The sequence below is a fragment of the Balaenoptera borealis genome (genome assembly GCF_965194805.1).
Source record: "Balaenoptera borealis genome assembly, chromosome: 4".
Lineage (NCBI taxonomy): Eukaryota > Metazoa > Chordata > Mammalia > Artiodactyla > Balaenopteridae > Balaenoptera > Balaenoptera borealis.
The window spans coordinates 126991077-127016421 of record NC_138861.1 but is presented as its reverse complement, the minus strand read 5'-3'; the positions used below and the strand labels follow the sequence as shown (position 1 = coordinate 127016421).

The 25345-nt window shown below is 34.8% G+C and overlaps 1 protein-coding gene and 1 long non-coding RNA gene across 5 annotated transcripts in view; one reads left to right on the top strand and one right to left on the bottom strand.

Annotated features, from left to right (window-relative positions):
* LOC309627612 overlaps positions 1–25345 on the bottom strand; it is an 83375-nt gene that overhangs the window by 7484 nt on the left and 50546 nt on the right. For all 4 annotated transcript variants that reach the window (XR_014243850.1, XR_014243851.1, XR_014243852.1 and 1 more), the window contains one exon: positions 18919–19087. This is a non-coding gene — a long non-coding RNA (uncharacterized lncRNA). The remainder of the gene's footprint in view (positions 1–18918; positions 19088–25345) is intronic.
* Positions 21370–23537, top strand: TRAM1L1 (translocation associated membrane protein 1 like 1). Its single transcript, XM_082389682.1, has one exon. The coding sequence runs from the start codon at positions 21642–21644 to the stop codon at positions 22758–22760; it is 1119 nt and encodes a 372-aa protein (XP_082245808.1). The 5' UTR covers positions 21370–21641; the 3' UTR covers positions 22761–23537.

The window sequence follows — 25345 nt, the reverse complement described above, 5'->3', positions numbered from 1 at the left end:
AATGTCTGTTATGGGAAATATTGCCAAGCTATTTAAAGGTATTTGCATTCTATAGATAGGGAGGAGGGAATGGAATTGAGGAGGGTACATTAATATCATCGATGGTATCAGAATAGTTTCTTTAAAAAGAAGTCTGATACAAATATAAACAATTTATAGAGTTAGAGTTGATGCAAATATGAGCAATTGATAGAATGAAATAGATTTAAATGAGTAAACAGAAGTCTGTAATGTTATTCTCTGTACTTAAAATTCAAAAAATAATTCAGAAATGATTAAATACAAAAATACATTTTACATATTTGCACATATTTGCCCAAATTATTATTTTAAAATCATACTACTCTTTCAAAATAAGACTGCTGTTGATATTGTTGCTATCAATGTTACTTAACCTAACTACTCTTTGCTAAAAATAAAATTTTTTAAATTGTTATATTTAAATTCCATTTCATTTCAGCCAGACTCTCTAATTTTTCTAATAGTTTGTCATTTAAAATATAATTTCTCATTTGCAGGTCACTTTGTTTCTATTTTTGTTGTTTTGTTACAGTTCAAGTAAAATTTAAGTATAGTAAGGTATAGAGATTTTAAGCACATGACTCCAGTTTGGTAAAATTTGGCAACCCATGTGTATACCACCACACATCAACAAATAGAAAATGTTTTCATCATACCGGAGATTTCCCTTAAAGTTGTTTCTAGCAAATCCCATCTTGAGACACAGAGAGAAGGAGAGAGAGAGAGAGAGAGAGAGAGAGAGAGAGGGAGAGCACAACTCAGGATCCTTTATTTTGTTTCATTGATCTGCAGTCTATCCTCACAACTTGAAATCAGATGTTGTAGGATATAAAACGTTTTTCAAGATTATTTTTGCTTCTAGGTCCTTGTTTCACCATGTGAATTGTTCAGTTAGTTTCTCAATATCTATAAAAACCCATTGTGATTTTTATTGGAATTGCATTCAATCATAGATCCATTCCATTCCATGAATTTTATTTTGTGGTTCTCAGTATATAGTTGTTCTGTGTTTTTTGTTAACTTTATCCTTAAGCAACCTGTCAATGAAATTGTTTTGACAATGTTTGTAATTGGAATTTACTATTTTAATTCACTAAAAGCATAAACAAAGAGACAAAATATCAGGAGAGTGTGAGATTGGCAAAGCTGACTCTGCGGAAACATTCCTTTGAAGTCTTAAAGTACAGGGTTTGCCCAGCTTATCTGATTTTTAAAAGGATAAACGTGGTAGTCATATTTTCTTTGTCACAGAACACACATAGCAATGGTACTCAAGAGAACAACATTTTGCAGTTCTAAGTAGTCCTTGTTATTTTCCACATTAATCAGCTCTTGCTAACTGACAGCAAGTGCGAATGACAAAAGCTGATGAAACACCCAGTGAAAGAGAGATAAGGATTTCAGTGCTTAGGATGACATAATGAAGATATACATAGCTATAAGTGAGTCAAGTTGGCTCCAGATCAGTATGTACATTAAAGAAAAAGAAATTTTTAAAAAGAAAGGGATAAAGAGGTAGGACCCAATTCTTTTTACAGCACAAGATCTATGATCAAAAGCCAATTTCAAATGAAAGCAAAGAACAGTTTGAAGCAAAGTTTAAACAAAAGTGGTATTAGATCCCCAGAAGGAAGTTAGTTAAACACATGGCAACATGGTTTGTCGGAAAAGTTTGTTAGCAATCAGATGTCTAAGGTGTTATTGTCCTTTTGCCATTCTGGTCTGTTAACACTCATAACACTAAATGGGAGAAACTGGGAAACAATTTTACATTTTTGGTTTCTGATATGGATCGTATTTTTTAAGGGAGGAGAGAAAGGTACAATTTGTGCCTTGAATAAAAAGTTATGACTTATCAGATAAAAGTAAACTCTATGGAAAATAGTTTACATTTACTAGGAAAATTGCCTCATGATATTGAATTTTGAATTCAAAGTAATGAGGCTAACTTTCATGATTTGAGTATTTTTTATTTCAGCTCCTTATTGACATGAGTCATTTTCCCTAAATAAAATTCACACCCAGAGCATGTGTCTTCTGCTTTTGGCTTGAGGCTGCTTTAGCTATTGTATGTATCAAATGAGCACGTCATCAGTTCAGTGAAACATGACTTTTATTTAGTTTCTTCCAGTAACACTACTCATTCTACTCAATTTATGTGTATTTGCAACCAGCAAAATTAACCTTCCACACAAAGATTTAAAATTTATCGCTTTGAAATTGCTGTTTCAAATCACACTTTTTCCCCCCACTTTTAGCATATAACGCAGGCAAAAGGTCATTTTTTTGCTTTTCATATAGAATACTTTTTAAAATAATAACTTCTACTTTGCCTATTATATTTTTATTATGTTGTTTTACTATTGTACATTATAGAATTTTAGAAATTGGAACTGAAATAACACTTTAGAGATTTTCTTAGTCTAAGTTGTTTTCTTTCAGTTTAGAAAAACCCTGTAAAGTTAGGCAATTTATCAAAGGTTACTCAGTAAATTAATGGCAGAACCACTGTAAGAGGTTGAGATTTAGCTCTTAATTTAATTTTTAAAAATAAATGTTTGAGAACAAATCTAATGCAATACAATCTAACCATTTGTAAACACTACCACAATCAAGACATAGAACATTTCCATCACTGGTAAAAGTTTCCTAGTAACTTTCCTCAGTTCTCATAATCTACCACCCCAGGCAACTCCTGATTGTATGTCATCGTGCACATTTGTCTGAATAGATTTGTCTTTTCTTTAGCTTCATAGAAATAGAATTATGAAGTACGTGCTGTGTGTGGCTTCCTATGTTCAGCATGACATTTTTTCGATATTAATCCATAAATTAGATGTATTACCCTTTGTATTGCTGAACAAAATTACATCCTGTAGATATAGCACAATTTGTTTATGCGTTTTTCAGCTGATGGACATTTTGGTTGTATCCAGTTTTTTGTTATTATGAACGATGCTGCTATGAATATTTGTATATGTCTTTTTTGCAGATTTATATGTCATTTCTCCTGGGTAAATGCTTTGTGAAGGAATGGCTGGATCATGTTTGAAGTTTATGTTTAAAAGTAAATTTATGCTATAAAGTAATTTTATAAGAAAACCATGAACTATTTTCTAAAGTACTTGTGCCACTTTATAATCCCACCAGGAATGTATGAAAATTCACATCACACTACGTCCTTGATAATGTTGAATTATCAATCTTTTGAAATTTGTTGCTGTTCTATAAGTTATGTAATAATATCTAATCATGATTCTAACTTTGTAACTGCCTAATGGCTAGTGATATTGAATATCTGCTCTTGTGCTTATTGCCTATTTCTATATCTTCTTATGAGAAATGTCTGTTTAAATCATTTTTTAAACCACATTTCTTTGCTTTTATAAAATGAATAACTTATAGAATTCTTTATATAGTCTGTATATAATTCTTTTGTCAGATACCTCTAGTATCACTGTATTCTACCAATTTATGCTTTTTCATTTTCTTAGTGGTGTCTGTTGAAGGTCAGAAGATTTTATAACTTTTAACTTTGATAAAATACAATTCATCATATTTTCTTTCATGATTCATCCTATTGTGCTCTTTGTAAAATATTCTTGCCTACTCTAGGACTGCAAAGGTGTTCTTTATTTTTTTATCTAGAAGTTTTTTAAACCTTTTATGTGAAGCCCATTATCTGTTTGGCATCCATTATTTTTGCGTATGGTGTGAAATGAGGGTCAGGGTTTTTGTTTTTGTTTTTTATATTGCTATGGAGTCATCCAGCAGCCACTGTTTAAAAACAAAACAAAAATGTTCCTTTACCCATGGAATATCATTGCCACTTTTGTAGAAAATTAATTGACTACATATGTTGTATTCTATTTCTGGACTATGTATCCTATTCCAATTATATTTATACCTACCATTATCCTATAATATATATATTCATAATAAGTCTTGAAATCAGGTACTTTAAGATACGTTACATTTTTCTTCTTTTTCAAAATTGTTTTGTCTGTTCTAGGTCCTTGACATATCCAAAAAAACTTTAGAATCAGTTTAAATTTCTACAAACAAAACCTTACTGAGACTTTGATGGAGATTGCACTGAATTCATAGATCAATTTCAGAAGTGACAAACTAACAATATTGAGTTTTCTGATCCTTGATACATTATCTCCATTTGCTTAGTTCTTTAATTTCTCACAGCAATACTTTGTAGATTTCAGTGTACAGATCCTACATATATTTTGTTAGGTTTAATACTAAGCATTTAATACTTCCTCATACTATAGTAAATAGTACTTTATCTTAAATTTTTATTTTGAATTTGTTGGTATTATATAGTATAAACATATATACTTGTATATTTATATATATTCTTGCACATTGATTAATTTATTTTTCAAATAGTTTTTTACAGTGTCCATAGGATTTTTAACATAAACAATTATGTTGTATTTTAATAAACAACTAAAATGTCCATCAACTGATAAATACATAAATAAAATGTGCTATACCTGTATGACAGGATATTACTAAGGAATAAAAAGAAATGAAGTACTAAGATATGCTACAACATAGCTTAACTCAAAAAGATGCAAAATGAAAGAAGCCAGGCACAATAAAATACATTTTACTTGATTCCATTTATATGAAATTTTTGGAAAATGCAAATCTTTAGAGACAGAAGGTAGATTAGCGTTTGGAGAGAGGGTGGGAACGGGGAGTAACTACAGATGGGCGTGAGGCTTCTTTTTGGAGCAATGTAAATATTCTAAAATCAGATTGTGTTGACGGTTGCACAACTCTGTAGGTATACTTTACATAAGTGAAGTTTTATAACATGTATAATATACATTATTAAAGCTGTTTTTTTTAAAAAGTAAATACATAATAAATGGATTCACTAGTTATTCAGATATATATATATATATATATATATACACACACACACACACACATATACCTTTTATTTACATTTTGTTTTGAAAAAGATCTAAGCAATCTTTGTAATTCATATTTTATTTTGGGTGAATCTTTGTGTGAACCACTAACATTCTTGCATTTTATGACCTGGTTTTATACTTCAGTTATTATAGCTTAAGCATAGTTATCAAGCTTAAACATATCATAGCTTAAGCATCTTCAGAATATTCAATAATTAATGTTGATTTTCAACTGTATTAACTTCATGTTAACAGTAGGCTGGGATTTTGATGTGTGATAACTAACTTACTGGCACTATGGGCTGAAATTAGCTGAATACATCTGGACTGACAAAAAAAAAAGAGAACATTTCCTTGAAATGGAAAAAAGAATCACCTGGAGGAGGACGAGTAATAGAGAAGAAGTTTGCTAGTTGCATCATGTTACTGTGTTCTATGACTGTTGATAGTAGATAGAGTCAAATTAAGGCACTGGAACATCAGCATGTATCAGTGGTTCTTAAACTTTGCTGTGCGTCACAATCATCTAGAGACTTCTTGTCTTAAACAGATCCTTGAGCCCTCTCCAAGGAAATTCTACTTAATTGAATCTGCCATAGAGCCTCTTTCCTAAATTTTAAATAATGCCCAAAGACCCTTTAATATATACAATTTAATCAATAATAACATGAAGATTTAAAGTAAAGTTACAGAAAAAAGAAAAACAAGGAGGTACTCAAGGTATAATGTCTATTTATCTCTGATTCATATTTTATTATACCATAGTATAATATTTCCAATAGGGTGAGGCATAGAGGAGGATTTACAAACTGGAAGACAATATGGTACTATGTGTCATAATTCCTTATGCAAGTTCAAATGATTTAATAATTTGTTTTAAGGAAATAGTCAGAAATAAGTTATCCACAAAGAAAACTGTATAATGTATGTTGGCATGTGGTAACAGTGAAAGAAAGAAAGAAAGAGAGGAAGGAAAGGAAGGAAGGAAGAAAGGAAGAAAAAGAAAGAAATGAAGAAAGGAAGAAAGGAAGAAAGGAAGAAAGAAAGAAAGAAAGAAAGAAAGAAAGAAAGAAAGAGAAAGAGAAAGAGAAAGAGAAAGAGAAAGAGAAAGGAAGGAAGGAAGGAAGGAAGGAAGGAAGGAAGGAAGAAAGAAAGAAAGAAAGAAAGAAAGAAAGAAAGAAAGAAAGAAAGAAAGAAAGAAAGAAAGAAAGAAAGAAGGAGGGAGGGAGGGAGAAAATAGGGAAACCTAAGGAAATAAAAATAGAAAAAAGTCAGATGAACTGTCCTGCAATCTGGAAATCTGAACAGTAGTCAGCCACTAAACTCAACCTGAATTATAATATCTAATTATATGATAAAATACTATTTATGAGAATATGGAGCTGGCTTTTAATCCTGCCTCAACCTGACTTTAGTAAGATGGAAAGCTGGGTGACTTACATTACTTACCCAAACCTTGATTTCCATGGGAATAGTCTTAATAATTGTTTGAGTGTTAAGTAAGATGGAGTTTGTAAAACACTTAAGTCATTTCCTAGTATATAGTAATTGCTCATTACATGTTGGCTATTATTATCTGTTCTCTTTGAGACATACTGTGTGGGGTATGTGTGCATATATGATAACTAATTTATATGTCAACTAGACTGGGCCATGGCATGCCCCAGTATCTGGTTAAACATTACTCCTGGATATGTCTGTGAGGGTGTTTCAGAAAGAGATGAGCATTTGAATTGGTGGACTAAATAAAGCAGATGGCCCTCTCCAATGTGGGTGGTCGTATCATCCAACCTGTGAGGACTCAGAACATAATGGTAGAGGAAAGTTGAATTCTTACTCTCTGACTGCTTGAGATATTGGTCTTCTCCTGCCCTTGGACAGGAACCTACGCCACTGATGCTCCTAGTTCTCAGGCCTCTGGACTCAGATCGAAATTTACACCATCAGCTGTCCTGGGTCTCCAGCTTGCAGACAGCAGATTGTTGGACTTTTTAGTCTACATAATCACGTGAGTCAACTCCTTATGTTAAATCTCATATGTTTATGTAAATATATATACATATATATTATATTTGTTTCCTCAAAGAACACTAACTAATACAGTGTTTGTGTGTTTGTGTGTCTAAAGAGAGGGAAAGATAAAGAGAGCCAGAGAGATGGAAAGACACAGCAACAATAAGGAGCTATACATACCAAAAATTAACAGTAGATGTATTTAAACTGAAAAGAACATATTTTTTTTGCTCTTTATTTTCCCAAGGTTTTAAAGACTATAACATATGATGGTATGGGGCCGGGAGGAAAAGCTTTCATTAAAAAAAAAAAAAATGGAGAAAGTATGTTTTCCTGAGAAACTCAATTGGTAATTAAATTGTGAGAAAGATAAACTCTATGTATACCATTCTTCTATATGAACAAATGCAAAAGAGTTGTAGAGCTATTAGATTTCTATCTTGTAATTGTTTAGAAAATATTTCATTGTCTCTAACTTACCTTTTTTAAAGACAAGGAATCAGTTAGTTATAGTTTTGTATAAAAGCCTGAAAGAGTATCGAATTTTGTCACATGCTTTTTCTGCATTTATTGAGATGATAATGTGCTTTTTATCCTTCATTCGGTCAATGTGGTGTATCACATTGATTGATTTGCTTATGTTGAACCATCCTTGCATTCCAGGAATAAATCCCACCTGATCATGGTGTATGATCCTTTTAATGTGCTGCTGAATGCAGTTTGTTAATATTTTGTTGACGTTTTTACATCCATGCTGCCCATTAGGGATATTGGTGTGTACTTTTCTCATGTTTTGGTCTGGCTTTGGTGTCAGGGTGATGCTGGCCTTACAAAATGAGTTGGAAATGTTTCCTCTTCAATTTTTTTGGAAGAGTTTAAGAAGGTTTGGTATTAACTCTTCTTTAAATGCTTGTGACTGTGAAGTCATCTGGTCCTGAGGTTTTCTTGGTTAAGAAGTTTTTAATTGCTGGTTCAATCTCCTTATTTGTTATTGGTCTTTCAGGCTTCCTACTTTTTCATGATTCAGTCTTGAGAGGTTGTTTGTTTCTAGGGCTTTATCTATCTCTTCTAGGTTGTCCAATTTGTTGGCAAAAAATTATTTACAAGAGTCCCTTATAATCTTTTATTTATTTCTGTGGCATCAGTTGTAATGTCCCCTCTTTAATTCTGATTAAATTTATTTGAATATTCTCTTTTTTTCCCCCTTGATTAGTCTAGCTAAGGGTTTGCCAACCGTGTGTGTCTTTTCAAAAAACTAAATTTTTTCCATTTTTCTATTGTTTTTCTAGTCTCTATTTCATGCATTTCTGCTCCAAGATTTATTATTTACTTTCTTTTGCTAACTTTGGGCTTAGCTTATTCTTCTTTTTCTAATTCATTAAGGTATAAAATTAGGTTGTTTATTTAAGACCTTTCTTCTTTTTTAATGTAGCTGTTTATTACTATAAACTTCCCTCTTAGAACTGCTTTTGCTGTGTAAGTTTTGGTATATTTTCCTTTTTATTTGTCTTTATATATAAGCAGGCGGTTGTAGCAAGGCCTCCAGGAGCTAATGTAATATTTTGAAATGATTCACTTATTTTACTAATTAATTTGTTTTGGGAGCTGCATAACTGCATATAACTCTCTGATTCCATTTATATACACTATTGCATTGGATAATTTAGGGCCTCTCTCAAACATCAGAAACTTGAGTATGTAGAAAACAAAAATTGTAGACATTTTATGTGTCAAAAAAAAAAGCAAAAATATAATGTTGGTCTTATTTCTTGGATTTTTTAGAAAATACTTTGTTTTTCTTGGTTGGAAGATTAGCCTATAACAGATCTGCATTGTTATAAAGTGTGGTTTTAGGAGCCAGGTTTCTGCCCTTCCCTAGAAAGTCACCTTTTACATCAAACAGACAATCTGGGATTGGGCTATTGATGAGTTTTACAGAATTAAATAGGCACTCTGGCATTAGACAGGGAAGAAGTTCTATAATATCCCAGGTTAAGACATGGATCATATGCTTAACTCTTCTTATTAAACTCAAATATACTGGCCAACATTTAAAAGAATAAAGATAAAATCTAAGTGGGCTTTTATCTTTTAGTGGGCTTTTACTTCCAAATATGATCAAGCAACAGGGTCAGGATTTACATTCTGCAGTCCAAAACTGGGCAAAAATATATTTTAAAATATTTGCAGATATTGGACAGGAAATAGCACAGGATTGCTTTGAGCCTTATACCCTTATACCCTGCTGGATGTCACATTCCAGACCAGGGAGCAGAGGTATGGATCCCAAACAGAGCCTGACCATTCCCCTAAGTTGAGGTGATCAGAATTCGGAGAGGCTGAGTGAGGTGTCTGTAAGTTGCAAAACAGAGTTCCACAAAGAAGCAATGCTGAAAAAATGCACAGGCATCCCATTGAGTCAGCTGACTACTAAACCATGCATGTATAGGCTGAGATTACACAAGGCTATGCAAAGAACTCACGTGGGGCAGAGAAGTGTTGAACCAGCTGAGCAGAGCGTGCTTATTCATCACCTGGGGCTTGGAGAGGAGATCCCAGAAGGGTCAACCGTTAGTAGTAAGGACAAGTTATCCCTAGATGGAAGGCTGCTATGGACCCACCCACTGAAAGTTTTAACATAAGCCTCTGAGGCAAGGGTACATAAACTTTTCCTGAAGGGCCAGCTGGTAAATATTTCAGGCTTTGCAGGCCACATATGATATCTGTTGCATATTCTTCTTTGTTTTTGTATTATTGTGTTCTTACAATCCTTTAAACATATGTATTGGTTTCTTAGGGCTGATATAAAAAGTTGCTAAAAACTAGGTGGCTTCAAACAATAGAAATTTATCCTCTCACAGCTCTGAAGGCTAGAATCAAGGTGGTCTGAAATCAAGGTGTTGACAGGTCATGTTCCTTTTGAATGCCCTAGGAAAGAATCCTTTCTTGCCTCTTACAGCTTCTGGTGGTTACTGGCAATCATTGGTGTTCCTTGGCTTGTAGATGCATCACTCCAATCTCTATTCCTTCTTCACATGGCCTTCTTGTCTGTGTGTATGTACCTCCATGTGTTTGTGTCAGCTTTTATATGCAGATCAGTGAATGGAATTAGGGCAAACCCAATCCAAAATGACCTAATCTTCACTTGACTACATCTGCAAAGAGTGTTTAAATAAGGTCACATTAACAGGTAAAAGATGGACATGAATTTGGGAGGACACTATTGTGAAAACTCCTGTTAGCTCAAAGGCCTTCCAAAAGCTGGCCACAGGATGGATTCAGTACATATGCCATAGTTTGCTGGTCCCTGGTATAAGTACTGCAACTTTGAAACAAACTTACATTAAACTGAAAGTCTTTATTTCCCACTATGTAACCTAACTATGAAAAAGTCAAATATTAAAAAAAAAATCATTTTTAGATACTAGCATATTTTGTTGTGTAGCATACCAGGAACTGCTATCCAATTAGAGAAGCTAGGAGCAAAGTAAGGTAGAGCGCACCCTAATAATACTTAATTAGAACAGTTCTGTCAAGCTGGGCAAAAGGTGCCACAGATTGAAATGGTTAGTATTCTTATTTTTAGTTCAAAAAACAAAATAATAAGTAAGGTGTTTGTAACACTGACTTAACATCTGAATTCACCATTAAAAAGTTTAGATTAAAAAAAATTCTGACACCAGAGTGAAATAATGAAATTTTAGCACTGTAGTTTCACTGACAGGGTCAGAGGTAATATTAAATAGTAATGAAAGTACAATAAAGAAAAGCTGGTGCTTGCTTTCTAATAGCAGTTTCTAACCTTCATTGTTCTCTTCTCTTCTCCAATAAGGTGGCTAGTTCCCTAACTGCCAGTTTAAAGAGTTTCTTGACTTGATCCTAATTTCATGCAGGTAAAATTCTAGACATATACACCTAGGTCAACATCACTTTTTTGTAAATAAAATTTCTTATTTAAGAATACTTTTACATTTACAGAAAAGTTGTCAGGACAGTTGAGAGATTTCTAGTATATCCTATATCTTGTTTACCCTTCCGTTAAAATCTTACATTCCTGTGCTACATTTGTCACACTTTTGAGCCAATAATGAAATAATATTCTTAACTAAAGCTCATGATTTATTTATATTTCCTTAGTTTTTATCTGAGGTCCTTTTTTTGTTCTGTCTATAATACTTCATTGCATGTAGTCATCATGTCTCCTTAGAATTCCCTGGGCTGTAAATGTTTCTCAGATTTTCCTTGCTTTTTGAGGCATATTAGCCAGATATTGTGTAGAATGCCCCTGTATTCATATTTGTCTGATATTTTTCTAATGATTAGACGGGGGTCATGGGTTTTGAAGCGGAAAACCACAGAGGTAAAGTGTCACTTCCATCACATCATTACAAGGGTACATACTGTCAACATGACTTATCACTAGTGTTTTTCACCTTGATCACCTGGCTGAGGCAGTGACTGTCAGGTTTCCCTACTGTAAAGTTACTCTCCCCCCTCCCCACTTTCTGTACTGTACTCTTTGGAAGGATGTCACTATGCATAGCCTACACTAAGGAGTAGGGAGTTATGTTCCATCTCCTCGAGGGGCAGTATCTATATAAATTACTTGGAATTTCTCTGCAGAGGATTTGTATATCTTCCCCTCATTTATTTATTTATTCAGTCATTTGTTTATATCCATTGGAACTCTTGGTTATTTACTTTAAACTTTGGGTTATAGTACAATACTATGTTTATTTTCTTACTCAAATTCTTCTAGTTCTGGCTGTACAGTGATTTCAGAATTCTTATACCTTGCTCACATGGTCAATATTTACCAACTAAATTGCAGTACCTATAAATATTTCCTTTTGTCTTTAGTCCTACAGTCTTCACTCATTTCCCAAGTTACTTAGGTCAACTCATTTCAGCCCACCCCCTTCAGTGATGTCATGTTGCACATCTGTAATATAGATTCTTTTTTCACAGTCTGCATTCCTTCCTGGGATCCTCACATCTCACAACTGATTTTTAATTTGCATATATAAAGTTCATTCTTAGTACTATAAGGATTGCTATTAGTTTCGACAAATGCATAGCTTTGTTTATCCATCACTATAGTATCAAACAGAATAGTTTCATAGCCACCTGTGCTTCACCTCTTCAACTCCCTTCCTCTTCACAAGCAGCTGACTGGCAACCTCTGATCTGTTTTCCATCAAGAGTTTTGCCTTTTTCAGAATGTCATATGAATGAAATCATATGGTATGTTGCCTTTACAGACTCACTTAGTAATAATCATTTAAGATTCATCTGTGTTGTTTAGATACATGATTCATACCTTTTCATTGCTCAATAATATTCCATTCTGTGAATGTACCATACTTCATCCATTCACCTGTTAAAGGACAACTTTGTTGTTTTCATTAGTTATGATTATAAATAAAGCTTCTATAAACATCTCTGCATGAGTTTTTGTGTGTTCTATAAACATCTGTGTGTAAGTTTTTGAATCAGTTGGGTAAAAACTTAAGAATGCCATTGCTGAGTTATATAGGAAGACTATGTTTGGCTTTATATGAAATCGCCAAATTGTCTTCCAAAATGGCTATACTGTTTTGCATTCCCACCAGCAATGAATGAGAGTCTCTATTATTGTTCCTATCCTTGCTAGTAATTGGTATTCCCGTTGTTTTGGAATTTAGCCATTCTAATATATGTTGAGTAGTGTTTCTCTTGTTTTAATTTGCAATTCCCAAATGATATTGAACATTTTTTCATGTATTTAGTTGTCTTCTGTGTATTTTTTTGGTGAAGTATCTGTTCAAGTCTTTTGCAAATTAATTTTTTTTCTTATTGTGATGTTGAGTGCTTTTTATATTCTGATTAAAAGCCCTTTCTCGGAATTTGCAAATATTTTCTCCCTGTCTGTGGCTTGTCTTTTATTCTCTTCACAGTGTCTTTTGCAGAGCAGAAATTTTTAATTTCAATAAAGTCCAAATCATATCTTTTTCAGATCCATGAGTTTTTGGATCAAAACTCATCAACAAATCCAAGGTTATATAGATTTTCTCCTGTGTTTCCTAGATGTTTTATACTTCTGCATTTTACATTTAGGCCTTAAATTCATTTTGAGTTAATTTTTGTAAAAGGTGTAAGGTCTCTGTCTAGATTATTTTATTATGTTTGTTTGTCTGTTTGTTTGCATACAGATGTCCAAATATTCCAGTGCCATTTGTTAAAAAGACAATCCTTTATCCTCGAAGTGCCTCTGTAGCTTTGTCAGAAATCAGTTGACTATAAATGTGTAGGTCATTCTCTGGGCCCTCTATTCTGTCCATTTATCAGTGTCTGTTCTTTCACCAATGCCATATTTTCTGATGATACTACCTTTATAGTAATTCTTGAAATCATATAGTAATCGTATATCAATATTTTTGCTTATGGTCCAGTTATCAAATTTTGCATGTTAAACAGAAACTAAATCCTTGTTTTTTTCTATGCACTGGATCCATATTTTAATACAGTCCCTTTAGGGTCAGACACCTGCCTATATATTGTCTTTCTCTCTCACACAATTGATATCCTTATTATGATCTCATGTTGAGTGAATAGAGTATTATACCTGCTAACAGACTTCTTTCAAACATTATTACAGTATTAATTGACCCTGAATTTTTTAACATCAGGTTGGATGTACCTATCATAATATGTCTCTTAGAAATCTTTATTTAATATTCAAATATGTTCCTTATTAGAAGAATAGTTATTCTACCTCAAAAAAATGTGCCTTGGGGTAGTACTGAAAGAATTGCTTACGTAGATTTTTTTTTTTTAATTTTTATTTATTTATTTATTATTTTTGGCTGTGTTGGGGTCTTCGTTTCTGCGCGAGGGCTTTCTCTAGTTGCGGCGAGCGTGGGCCACTCCTCATCGAGGTGCGCGGGCCTCTCACTATCGCGGCCTCTCTTGTTGCGGAGCACAGGCTCCAGACGCGCAGGCTCAGTAGTTGTGGCTCACGGGTCTAGTGGCTCCGCGGCATGTGGGATCTTCCCAGACCAGGGCTCGAACCCGTGTGCCCTGCACTGGCAGGCAGACTCTCAACCACTGCGCCACCAGGGAAGCCCCCACTTACGTAGATCTTAATTTGCAAAATAAACTATTCAGTGGGCCCATTATTTGTTACCCAAAATCGTGTTGCGATTTAGCTAGCTAGTAAGCAAGAATGCATGGGTAAAAGATGAATTAGTACTGAAAAAAAAAATAGCTTGCAGTTGTGTAGTCAGAAATAATTTCACATTCAAAAAAGCACGAGTTATTTTAGAATAAAAGTCACAATAGGATATAGCACAAGATTAGAGCAACTTCACTTGCATTATTTGCAAAATTATAGATCTGCTTTGTAATAGAGGAAATAATAAATATTTTTCCTGGCCTTGGGACCTTTATTGTAAAATATTACTACTTTACTTTTAAGATGGGGTTCTTTTTTCCCTATTATTTAATTACTAGATTGTGTGAAAAGAATGCAATTCTTATTTTGTCCATTTTGTAATATCACAATAATTTTGGTGGCAAATTATCGGAAAGACAATAACATCAAATGGTGGTGAGTCAAGGAAATGGATACAGGAAATGGATTTCTGCTCTCTTGCAGTTGTAAGCTATAACTGAACCTATTTTAGGGCCTGTAAAGTAAGAGAGCCGCGAGGAGGAATACAGATCATGACTTCCACAAAAGTGACATCCACTGATTGATGCAGTCTATAGGAGGGAATTTGTGAGAAAGATAGTGTGTGAGGGACATTAAAATCATTTTTCTTGTCAGAAATAAACAGTGCACAGTCTTCTTTGCCCTTGACAACATGTTGTAGACTTAGGTTTTCATTTGTCTTTTATGCTCCTGTATATGAGACAAGTTTCAAAAAATTTAAAAGTAATTACCATCCACAACCTAAAAAATCTCCAGAGAAAATAAGTGAGGTAGGGATCAGTAATTAATTGTTCCTAGAACCACTAGGTCAGACTTCAAACTTCACTTTTGAATTCAACCTACCAAAACTGGTTTTTCATACCCTCTGTCTTAACCAGAACTTAGAAAACCTCCATGTCACTTACTGCCACAGACAGTGCTTTGATCAAACAGAATTCAGCAAGAGCAAATATGTGTGTAATGCTCATGGCCATTTTAGCAGTTTGTTAACAAATGTTTATTCAATAAATAAAGATCAACATTATAGCCTAGTTTTCCACCATATTTTGTATATATAAAATGATCTATACATAGCAAACTTTAGTAACCGATTTGAACACAAGTCCTCAAACCATTTATTTCCCTTTATGACTATGGAAAACTACCCTACAGTGTCATAGCTTCTTTAAAAAAATTGGTCCTTATTATATGTTGTTAAGTAAATTATTTAGAAATTGATAACCTAAGTATGAGAAGAATGAGATTTACAACTGACTTTATAATGAGATATATGAATAAATTAAATTGATCGACGTTGTAATAATTGCCAAAATAGGCAAGATCAGAATATGCTACCATCAGTAACATTATAGCAGAATTTGGAAATGTTGTATTGAGGTTTTTCCTTATTCCATTAAATATTCAGCCATATTCCTTGCTGTATTTTTTTAAAGCCTGTGTCTTATCAGTTATAAAAATGACTTAAATATTTAAAATCTCTTTAATCAAATTATTCAAGACTGTTTGAATCAGTCAAACCTCAAGAGACTTTGTAATTTCATGCACAAGCTAAATCATATTATGTTTTGCTTAATGGAACTAAGTGTTTGGTGATCTCAGTCAATTATGACTGCTAATTATAAACATTGATTTAAAGTGACTTATGTTTGATCTTTTGAAGTAGGTTTCTTCCAACATATATTGCTTCCTCAAATGCTATTGAATTTTAGCATTTGAATGTTCAGTTCAATTACTTGAATTATCCAAATTTAAATTATTAAATGGTAGGTATGTTAGAGGTATACAAATATAATTATTTTTTCATTGTGAGATAGAATAATATTGAAAGATGAGGCAATGTCTATATTATAAAGTTCCTAACGTACTTTTCTAGTTTAACAAAGTCAGAATCGATGTCCATTTATCTCTTTGGGGAAGTTATGTTTTAAAAAGGCACATAAGTCAATTAAAAGAGTTTTTTGGCTAAGCTATCCATATAAATAATAATGTTAAGTTATAACAGCAGTCCCCGACCTTTTTGGCACCAGGGACTGGTTTTGTGGAAGGCAATTTTTCCACGGACCAGGGGGAAGGGGGATTGGTTTCCAGATGATTCAAGTGCATTACATTTATTGTGCACTTTATTTCTATTATTATTACATTGTAATATATAATGAAATAATTATACAGCTCACCATAATGCAGAATCAGTGGGAGCCCTGAGCTTGTTTTCACTTGTCACTCACTGATAGGGTTCTGATACGAGTCTGCAAGCAATTGATTTATTATGGTCTCTGTGCAGTCACACCTCTCTGCTAATGATAATCTGTATTTACAGCCGCTCCCCAGCGCTAGCGTCACCTCAGCTCCACCTTGGATCATCAGGCATTAGATTCTCATAAGGAACGCGCAACCTAGATCCCTCGCATGTGCAATTCACAGTAGGGTTCACGCTCCTGTGAGAATCTGATGCCTCTGCCACTGATCTGACAGGAGGTGGAGTTCAGGCGGTAATGTGAGTGATGGGGAGCGGCTGTAAATACAGATGAAGCTTCACTCACTCGCCCGCCGCTCACTTCCTGCTGTGCGGCCCTGTTCCTAACAGGCCACGGACCAGTACCGGTCCATGGCCCGGGAGTTGGGGACCCCTGAGTTATAAAATACATATGCAAAAGGTTACATTGTGTAGATAATGGAAATAACTAATTATTTGTATTAATATATAGTACCTAAATTATAATGGGGCTTTCTATTGATTTTTTTAAACCAATTGTTTCTCAACAAAATCAATATAGCATTTTAAAAGATACTTTGCTCAGTATGTGGCAGTCCTCTGTAAAGGATACTCAGATGCTAATCTTTCCATTCCTCTCTTGGTTCCACCATAAATTCATTGATACAATGTTAATTCCTTGAAGTGCCAATAGTATAATTGATACATTATAATTAATAGTATAATCCACTATTACACCGTAAAGACAAAGATTAACATTAACACATTAACATTACTTGGCTTCTAGGGTTTTTTTGTGTGTGTGTATCTTTTAAAATATACAAACCAATAAATACAAATAACTTGTAATATTTAGTCCATGTTTTAAAGAGCAAAAAAAAAGAAAAGAAAAATTTTCCACCATTTCTGAGGAAGAGAGACTGGGTTTAAATCAAAGATCTAGGGACTTTCCCCAGACCTCATAATTATATTTGTTCCCAGTGAATTTGAGGTTCTTGATATCTCATTGCAGAAAGAATTCAGTGAGAGACGAAGTGATAGGTAAGAAGTGGATTTATTTAGAGAGAAACACACTCCAGAGACAGAGTGTGGGCCATCTCAGAAAGCGAGAGAGCCCCGAAATATGGTGTGGTTAGTTTTTATGGGCTGGGTAATTTCATAGGCTAATGAGTGGGAGGATTATTCCAGTTATTTCGGGGAAGGGGTGGGGATTTCCAGGAATTGGGCCACTGCCCACTTTTTAGCATTTTATGGTTAGCCTCAGAACTGTCATGGCACTGGTAGTGTCACTTAGCATGCTAATGTATTACAATGAGAGTATGATGAGGCTCAAGGTCCACTGGAAGTCGAATCTTCTGCCATCTTGGACCTAGTTGGTTCCAACCAGTTTTTGTCATGTCCTATGGCTATGTAATTCTTTCAAAGGCTGTGCCCTGCCCTCTTCCTCCTGTTTCATTTTGACCATTGACTGCTGTAGGCAACCAATTTACCCACTTCTTGTATGTAAGTGTCTATTGCATTTTTCCTATGCCTTAGGTGTGTGAGAGCCAGATACCTTGTTTCTTTCCTTTACAAGTATTCAAATGAAGAGTAAGTGTAACAAAGGAAAGGACCTAAGGAGCCCTTCTATGCCTGGATCTAATATAGCTTTCAAATTCCTAGGTAATAAACTTGACCCTGTTGCTATATTGGCATGAGACATTTGTTTGCATTGAAAGGAAACAGTGCATATTTTATGTGAGAGGAAAGAAGAGTTGTTAAAAGAAAAGATGTGGCTATTTAAAAACTTAGCCACAAATATTCGGGTACACTTCTTATTAAGAGGTGGTATCTGTGTTCCCCACCCTACCCCCAACCAGCTCCACCTTGAAGTTAAAAGGCTTGCGCCTGCTTTGACAATGAAAATTATATGACATAACTTCCAATTCTGGGTCATAAAAGGCCACAGAACTTCGGCTTTTTTTTCACTACAAAGCTCAATCTTAGAGCCTAGAGCCACTGCTCTGTGACAATGCCAACGTCACATGGAGAGGCCACATGTAGACATTCTGATAGACCCAGCTGAACCTAGCCTTTGTTTCATAAATTTTATACAGATGCTAAACAATGTGAATTTCACATTGTCAAGGTGTGGATTTTTCTGGCAGACAGTTCCTTGCGGAGCACCTTGATCCTTTGAAGCCTTCTTGAAAACTATAGGCACGCATGAATTAGCTTTTCCCCTAGGGCAAGTGCAGCCTTCCTATTGACTGTGACTTTTCTTGGCCCTTGACTGATTGTAGTCTCACAAGTGTTCCAAGGGGATGCTACTTTCTGACTTTTCCAAACTTCAAAATCTCCTAGTCCTGTTTGAATTCTTGAAAATTTTGAATTTACATTTCTCCTACTGTTCTTTGCTTGGCCTCATGTATTCTAACCTTATGCATACAAGACTTAATATTAGAGGCAGCCTCTAGGGAATGTTTATGCAAATTTCCAAAGCACTCTAATTACTTAACTTTCTCTGCAAAATTACTCTGCCCAGCAAACTTTAGTCGCCTCACCTTCTCCTGTCTCTCCTCAATTCAGCAAGATCTCCAGGAGGCTCTTCTTGGCTGCCCTACCCTCCTTCCATCTCTGCACAATGGACTGGAAAATGCCATCCAGGCAGAAATCCGGGGCAAATTGTGGGGCTCTCCTCATTTCTCTCCCTCCTTTTTTATTCTCCAATATCTGAAAGAAAAAAAGTTATTTCATATAATTTGTCTAGTTTTTCAGTTATTTACAATAGGAGTGGAAATTCAATTATAGTTACTCTTAATGACCGAAGCAGAAATCTCCATTTGAATTTAATACCACAGGCATAGGGCATAAAGTAGGAATACATGCCCATACATTAAATGATATAATAATCATAGTGGTATCCAAATTTTTAAGATATTGTTATATACTTTTTATTCTTTGTCAAATAGTGCCAATAAAACTACTGAAAGCAAATGGCATTTTCTATAATATTACTACAATACTCTTACAGATTCCAATAATTTTAGAAATTTGACATTTTAATATTTTTATGATGATGTTAATAAGAAATATGAAACTAAAATTCAAATACACTGTATTTAATATAAAATTTAAATTAATAATTTAGACTACAGAATATCATTTGATAGCTGAAGAAGTTTCTCTACTCAAAAAATAAGTGTGTGTTGGGGGGGAATGTTCTTTTTCCTTTAAGATATAATTTTAAGCTAGCTGAAAATGGCCTTTTTTCCCTTTGGTAAGAAAATACCATTTCACGACTATGCATAAATATTTGTTCTGTTCACTTTGATATGTTCCATTTTTGAGGCAAAATCTATCGTATTTGCATAGGTAGAGTTGGAAGGCCTGTCAAAACTGTCAAACAGAAATATAAACAGAAATCTCAGCTCAGGAATTGCACAACTATTTTTATATTTAGTTAGTATGTCACAAAATGATTACAGTCATATTGTCTATGCCTATAAGAAAACTGATGAATTCTATATTTGAAATTATGATTATTTTCAAAAAAGTATATAAATTTGCACTTTCTTGAATAAACTCAACAATTCCCACTGCTCTTCTCCTTGACTATTTCCTCCCTGGCAACTGCCTTCAAGCTTGATTTTTTTTTTTTTTTTTCTCATTTCTTGATGCCCTCATTTTGGCACCTCTATTTATAATTCCTCACTGATTCAGTTAACCTCAAAAAGCACTCAAAATTGAGTTGTCAGAGCCAAGAACTGAGTAACAGCTCGGAAAACCAAATACTGTGCAGCTGATCTGTTAAAAAAAAAAGTAGACTATCCAATAAGGAATCCGTCAAGAAATAGAGAATTCTTACTATAGAAAAATATGTAGGTACACTCCTTAACCCAAGAGCACTTTCCAAACTAATTCTGTATATGTACAATTGTTTGGCTCTTCCAGGAAATGCAGGCACACTGTCTATTGATCAGAGTACTTTGTTCAATATCTTAAAAGTCATTACACAGGTTGGACTACATCTTTTGTCAGTGCACAGCACACAGAGAAACAATGATAAAAGGCAATTAGACATTCTAAATTTAAAGTGGGTTTTATTCTTTAAATCATGAAGCACTTCTTCTTCTGAAATGTATATTCCAAGCTTCAAACCTTAACTGTATCAGTAACGACAATGATCTCATGCAACACAGAAGAAACAAGAAAACTGCTCTGCCTGCAAAGACAAATTTGAAAGCTGATAAGAACTTTGAACTGTTGAAGATATTAACATTTACAAAAGAAGCTGTTTTTTGATATGTGAATTTTAGCAAAATTATATGCAAAAACTATAATAATGAGACATGAGTTTCTTATCTGCTAGAGAGAGGAAATTCAGTTGTGGGCTTTGCAACCAAAAGACCTTTCCGTGAACTGATAGTTTTCCCCTTCCAACCAACTCCCCATCTTTTAAAATGCAATAAATCTGATTACTGACTAGACAATATTTTTGCCACAATTATGATTGCCAATCGGGGAAGTATTTTTGAGTACGCTCTGTTGCTGCGCTAGCAAAATATTTCCAGGTGTGACTGATTTACAACAAGAGGTACTAGAATACAATGGTCAAGAACACAGGCAACGGATTCAAATCGTAGCTCTAACGCCTCCCAGCTGTGATCTTGGGCATACCACTTAACCTCTGTGCCTCAGTTTCTCCTTTGGAAAAAATAAAAATAATTTTTAAAAAAGGTTAAAACTCTATTTTCTTCACTGAATTTTCTAGAAAGTTTCCGTTTATAAAAGTAAAGGCACCTGGTAAATACTAAGCGCTAGGAGAGTTTGCTTCTATCATTATTATTATGCTGGTTTTTATCATTATCATGCTGCTGAAGAACAAGCAGAGCTCTGTCCTGCTTTGTCACGGTCAGCAATGAAGATGCTATGGACAAATCATTTAGGAGCATCTCGACGGTGCCAGCGGATTTAAAGAGGCGCTGATCAACGTGGAAGATCACCGCTCGCAACCCCGGGCCTGGCGCCGGGTAGGGGCGCGGCGCTCGATTTCCTTCCCTGCCTCCGCCGGCCCTGGTGCGCATGCTCAGTCCTGTTCGGCCAGCTGCTTTGATTTTTTTTTTTTTTTTTTTTTTCTGGGTGGCCGAAGCGACCCGGGACCGGCTCCGGGATGGGGAGTGAAGCCCCCGGAGCCGCGGCGGCGGCGGCGGCGGCGGCGGCGCCTTGAGGAGCAGCCACGGGGAGGCAGCTGCCGCTCGTCGGTGAGTATCTGGGAAGCGCCACCATGACGTTTCGTAAGAAGGGCACCAAGAACCCCCCAGTCCTGAGCCAGGAATTCATCCTGCAGAATCATGCGGACCTTGTCGCCTGTGTGGGGATGTTCTTCGTGCTGGGGCTCATGTTCGAGGGAACAGCAGAAGTGTCGATCGTTTTTATTACTCTCCAGCACGGTGTTACCTTCCCTGCCGAAGAAGCAGAAGAAAGAGCCACAGCACCTAAGTTCCTGTATCATTATGGTGCCAAAGATTTGGCCACAGTGTTCTTCTATATGCTGGTGGCAATCATCATTCACGCCACTATTCAAGAGTATGTCTTGGATAGAATTAACAGGCGAATGCAGTTACCCAAACCGAAACAAAGCAAATTTAACGAATCTGGTCAGTTTAGTGTATTCTTCCTGGTCTCTTGTATTTGGGGCACCTTCATTCTACTCTCTGAAAACTGCCTGTCAGACCTGTCTCTCTTATGGAGGGCTCATCCCAATAACATGATGACATTTCAGATGAAGTTTTTCTATATCTCACAGTTGGCTTACTGGTTTCACGCCTTTCCTGAACTCTACTTCCAGAGAATCAAACCTCAAGATCTCTCCCAGCAAGTTGTCTACGTTGGTCTTCACCTCTTTCACATTGCGGGAGCTTACCTCTTGTACTTGAATCACCTGGGACTTCTTCTTTTGATGATGCATTATTTTGTGGAATTCCTTTCCCACTTTTGCGACCTGTTTTATTTTAGCGATGAAAAGTACCAGAAAGAGTTTTCTCTGTGGGCCATTGTGTTTATTTTGGGTCGACTCGTGACTTTAATAGTTTCTGTGATCACTGTTGGTTTTCACCTGGCTGGAGGGCAGAATGGGAATTCGGATGGCACTACCGAAGATGTGAACGTGTTGGCAGCTAAAATTGCTGTTCTGTCATCCAGTTGCACTATCCAAGCATACATAACATGGAATTTATTTAATGTTCAGCTTCAGAGGTGGATGGAAGAAGATGCTCCTCTTCAGGCCCCAAGTGTGAAGAAGAAACGGACCAAGGGCAGGTTTTCTAGAAAAGGAACAGAAAATGGTGTGGCAACTTCAAATAGAGTAGACTCTCCCCATATGAGGAAAGAAAAATCTTCATAATGAATTGCAAGTTAATTGACTAATGTCTCTAAAGAAGTCTGCTCTTTACTATAAGATACCTTTCTTCGCTGGAGACTTTTCTGTTCTTGAAAATAGTCTGTGCTGTCCTTGATTTCTGCTACTGTACTGTGTAATGTATTTTTTTAAAAGGCATTTGAGGGGAGGATGATTATTATGAGTGGAAAAATATTTAGTTTAGACTAAGCTACTCATCATCAACATGGTTTAGGGATTGCTATATTTCTTTTTTTACCTTTGAACATTTTCCTAATTTGTAGAGATAACTCCAAAACTCCACATATCAGTGACACAGTTCTTGCTCCCACCAATCTTTTGTAACGTTAACAAGATGGTCTTTTATAGCAATGACATATTTTTAATGTTCTCTTCTAGGATAAAATAGAAAGATTATAAATCTGGAAGTCAACTTCATTAAGTTTTCCGTATTCCCTAATTCTTAGAATTTTTTTTTTTTTTTGAATTGACAAGTGGAGAAGAGATTTGTAAAACCACCAAAATAATGATGTGTTTTATAGGTAGTGGTTGTTAGTGTTACATCCCACTTAAAAAACCAAGATACTAATGGTTAACATGTGGAGACTTATTGCCATATATTGAATCAAAATATCTTGAATCAACATTATTACTAAGAGGTAAAATCATACTTGTCCATTTTAAACACTTGTAAACTGGAAATCAGAAAATTAAAGACTGTAAAAAGGAAATCAGACTTAAATAGCTTTTTTTGATATGTGTATTAAAAATTATTCTTCATGAGGTTTGTAGTAAGTTTGGTATCCACAGCATCTTAGAAGAATATTGTTTAACCTATAAATCATTTTGAAAAATAATGCTTACTTGATTTATATCTATAAAAAGAATGTCATCTAATTACGTGTTGAAAACATTTAATATACTAACCTTAAATAATGTGAAAATCATATTCTTATGAAGGCTTTTCAAAATAGTGTTATAAATATAGCTTTGCTTCCATCTTTAATTGGGAAACATTTATCTGTATAAGCCATATTTTGGAGATATATATGTGTATATATGTATATATATGCATATATGTATGTGTATATATATATGTATATATAGGTATATGTTGTATCTTTAGAGAAGCCAATGGACTGTAGTGGTGAGTATTTATTATATTTATTTTTTTCTCTCAACCTTTAGTTTGCTTTTATTTCCATAATGTGAGTGCTTATATTTTTTTCAGAAGACAATGCTTTAAAAATATGCTAGGATAAGGCCATATATTTCCTATTCCTCTCTATATTCTCCTACCATGTCTCTCATATCTCTGCTTCTGATAACCTTCCATTTGACTGGTTGTAAGTAATGCAACTTTCCCAATCACGGGGGTCCCTGCAAATTAAACTTAATACAGGTATATTGCAGACCAAAGACAGAGGAGCCACGCTTGGCAAAACATTCTTTTCTATTCTTTCTGCTTTGAGAGGTACATAACAAAGCAAGATTGTTTCTGTTTTGTCTGTAGAATCCATCATTCTACTATTTTTTTTTTCTCAGTTGCCAAATACAATAGTTTTGGTAGCACACGCTCTAGGTCCAAAGTACAATAACTTCACTTTAACCAACCACCATGCAATTGTAAAACAAAGATTTTCCACTTCTCATAAGAGAGAGTGGTCTTTCTCACTTCCCTCACTTTTAAAGAATTATCCCCTGTTACTTGTAACCTCATTCCTGGTAACAAATTTCTTATCCATTATGTACATAATTCATTTTCCAATAAGTGCAGGCCTGATTCAAACTGGCAAATGATTGCAAGAAAAGTATTTCCTCACATGACTGGCAATGCCAAGAGCTAAATTGGGATTGACTTTAAACATGATTTGGGCCCAGGTCAATTTCCCTGGGATTTTCTGGGGCTCTGTTCCTCTCAGATTGTCTTTTTGGCAGTAAATGACTACAGATGTTCTAGGCTTCATATCTGCACACTACATACATGGTAGAGAGGAAGAGAGGAAATCTGATTTCTAGAATTCCCACAACACTGAGAGTTACCTTTACTGAATTTATCTGGTATAGGGTTGTATTGGGCTGATTGGTTAAATTAGTTTATATGTTTCACCCATGCAAAAAGGCAAAGCCCCTTTCCTGTAAGATGTGGGTCAACAAGAAGTAGCAAGGTTGAGGACAAAAGGGGGAAGGATGCTGGGTACATCTCAACTATTCATAAGAGTTCAATAAACGTTTCCAGAAAATAAATGTATGCCAAGTAAATTATGAAAGCAACACTATAAATGAAATTCAGCACAATACAAATTGCTAAGTCTCCACCTTTTAGAAATTGCATTCTGAAAAACATGCCATAAGAAAGGTCAGCGTGACAATTTGGTTTCTATCAAAATGGATCACATGAAACAAAAATTTCCATGATCATTATTCAAGGTATTATTAAAGCAGGCATTAGCTAACCCTGTGAAAAGTCAAATAACCAATTGATCACCAAATGTTGTCAAAGTCATAAAGATATATCTGATTATTGAATTTGAAGATATTTGTCTGATTTCTTGGCTTCAATGCTTGCCAAGCTTTATTCTTTAAGTACA

Coding starts and splice junctions, on each gene's coding strand:
- TRAM1L1 (XM_082389682.1), top strand. CDS start 21,642: ATGACGTTTCGTAAGAAGGGCACCAAGAACCCCCCAGTCCTGAGCCAG.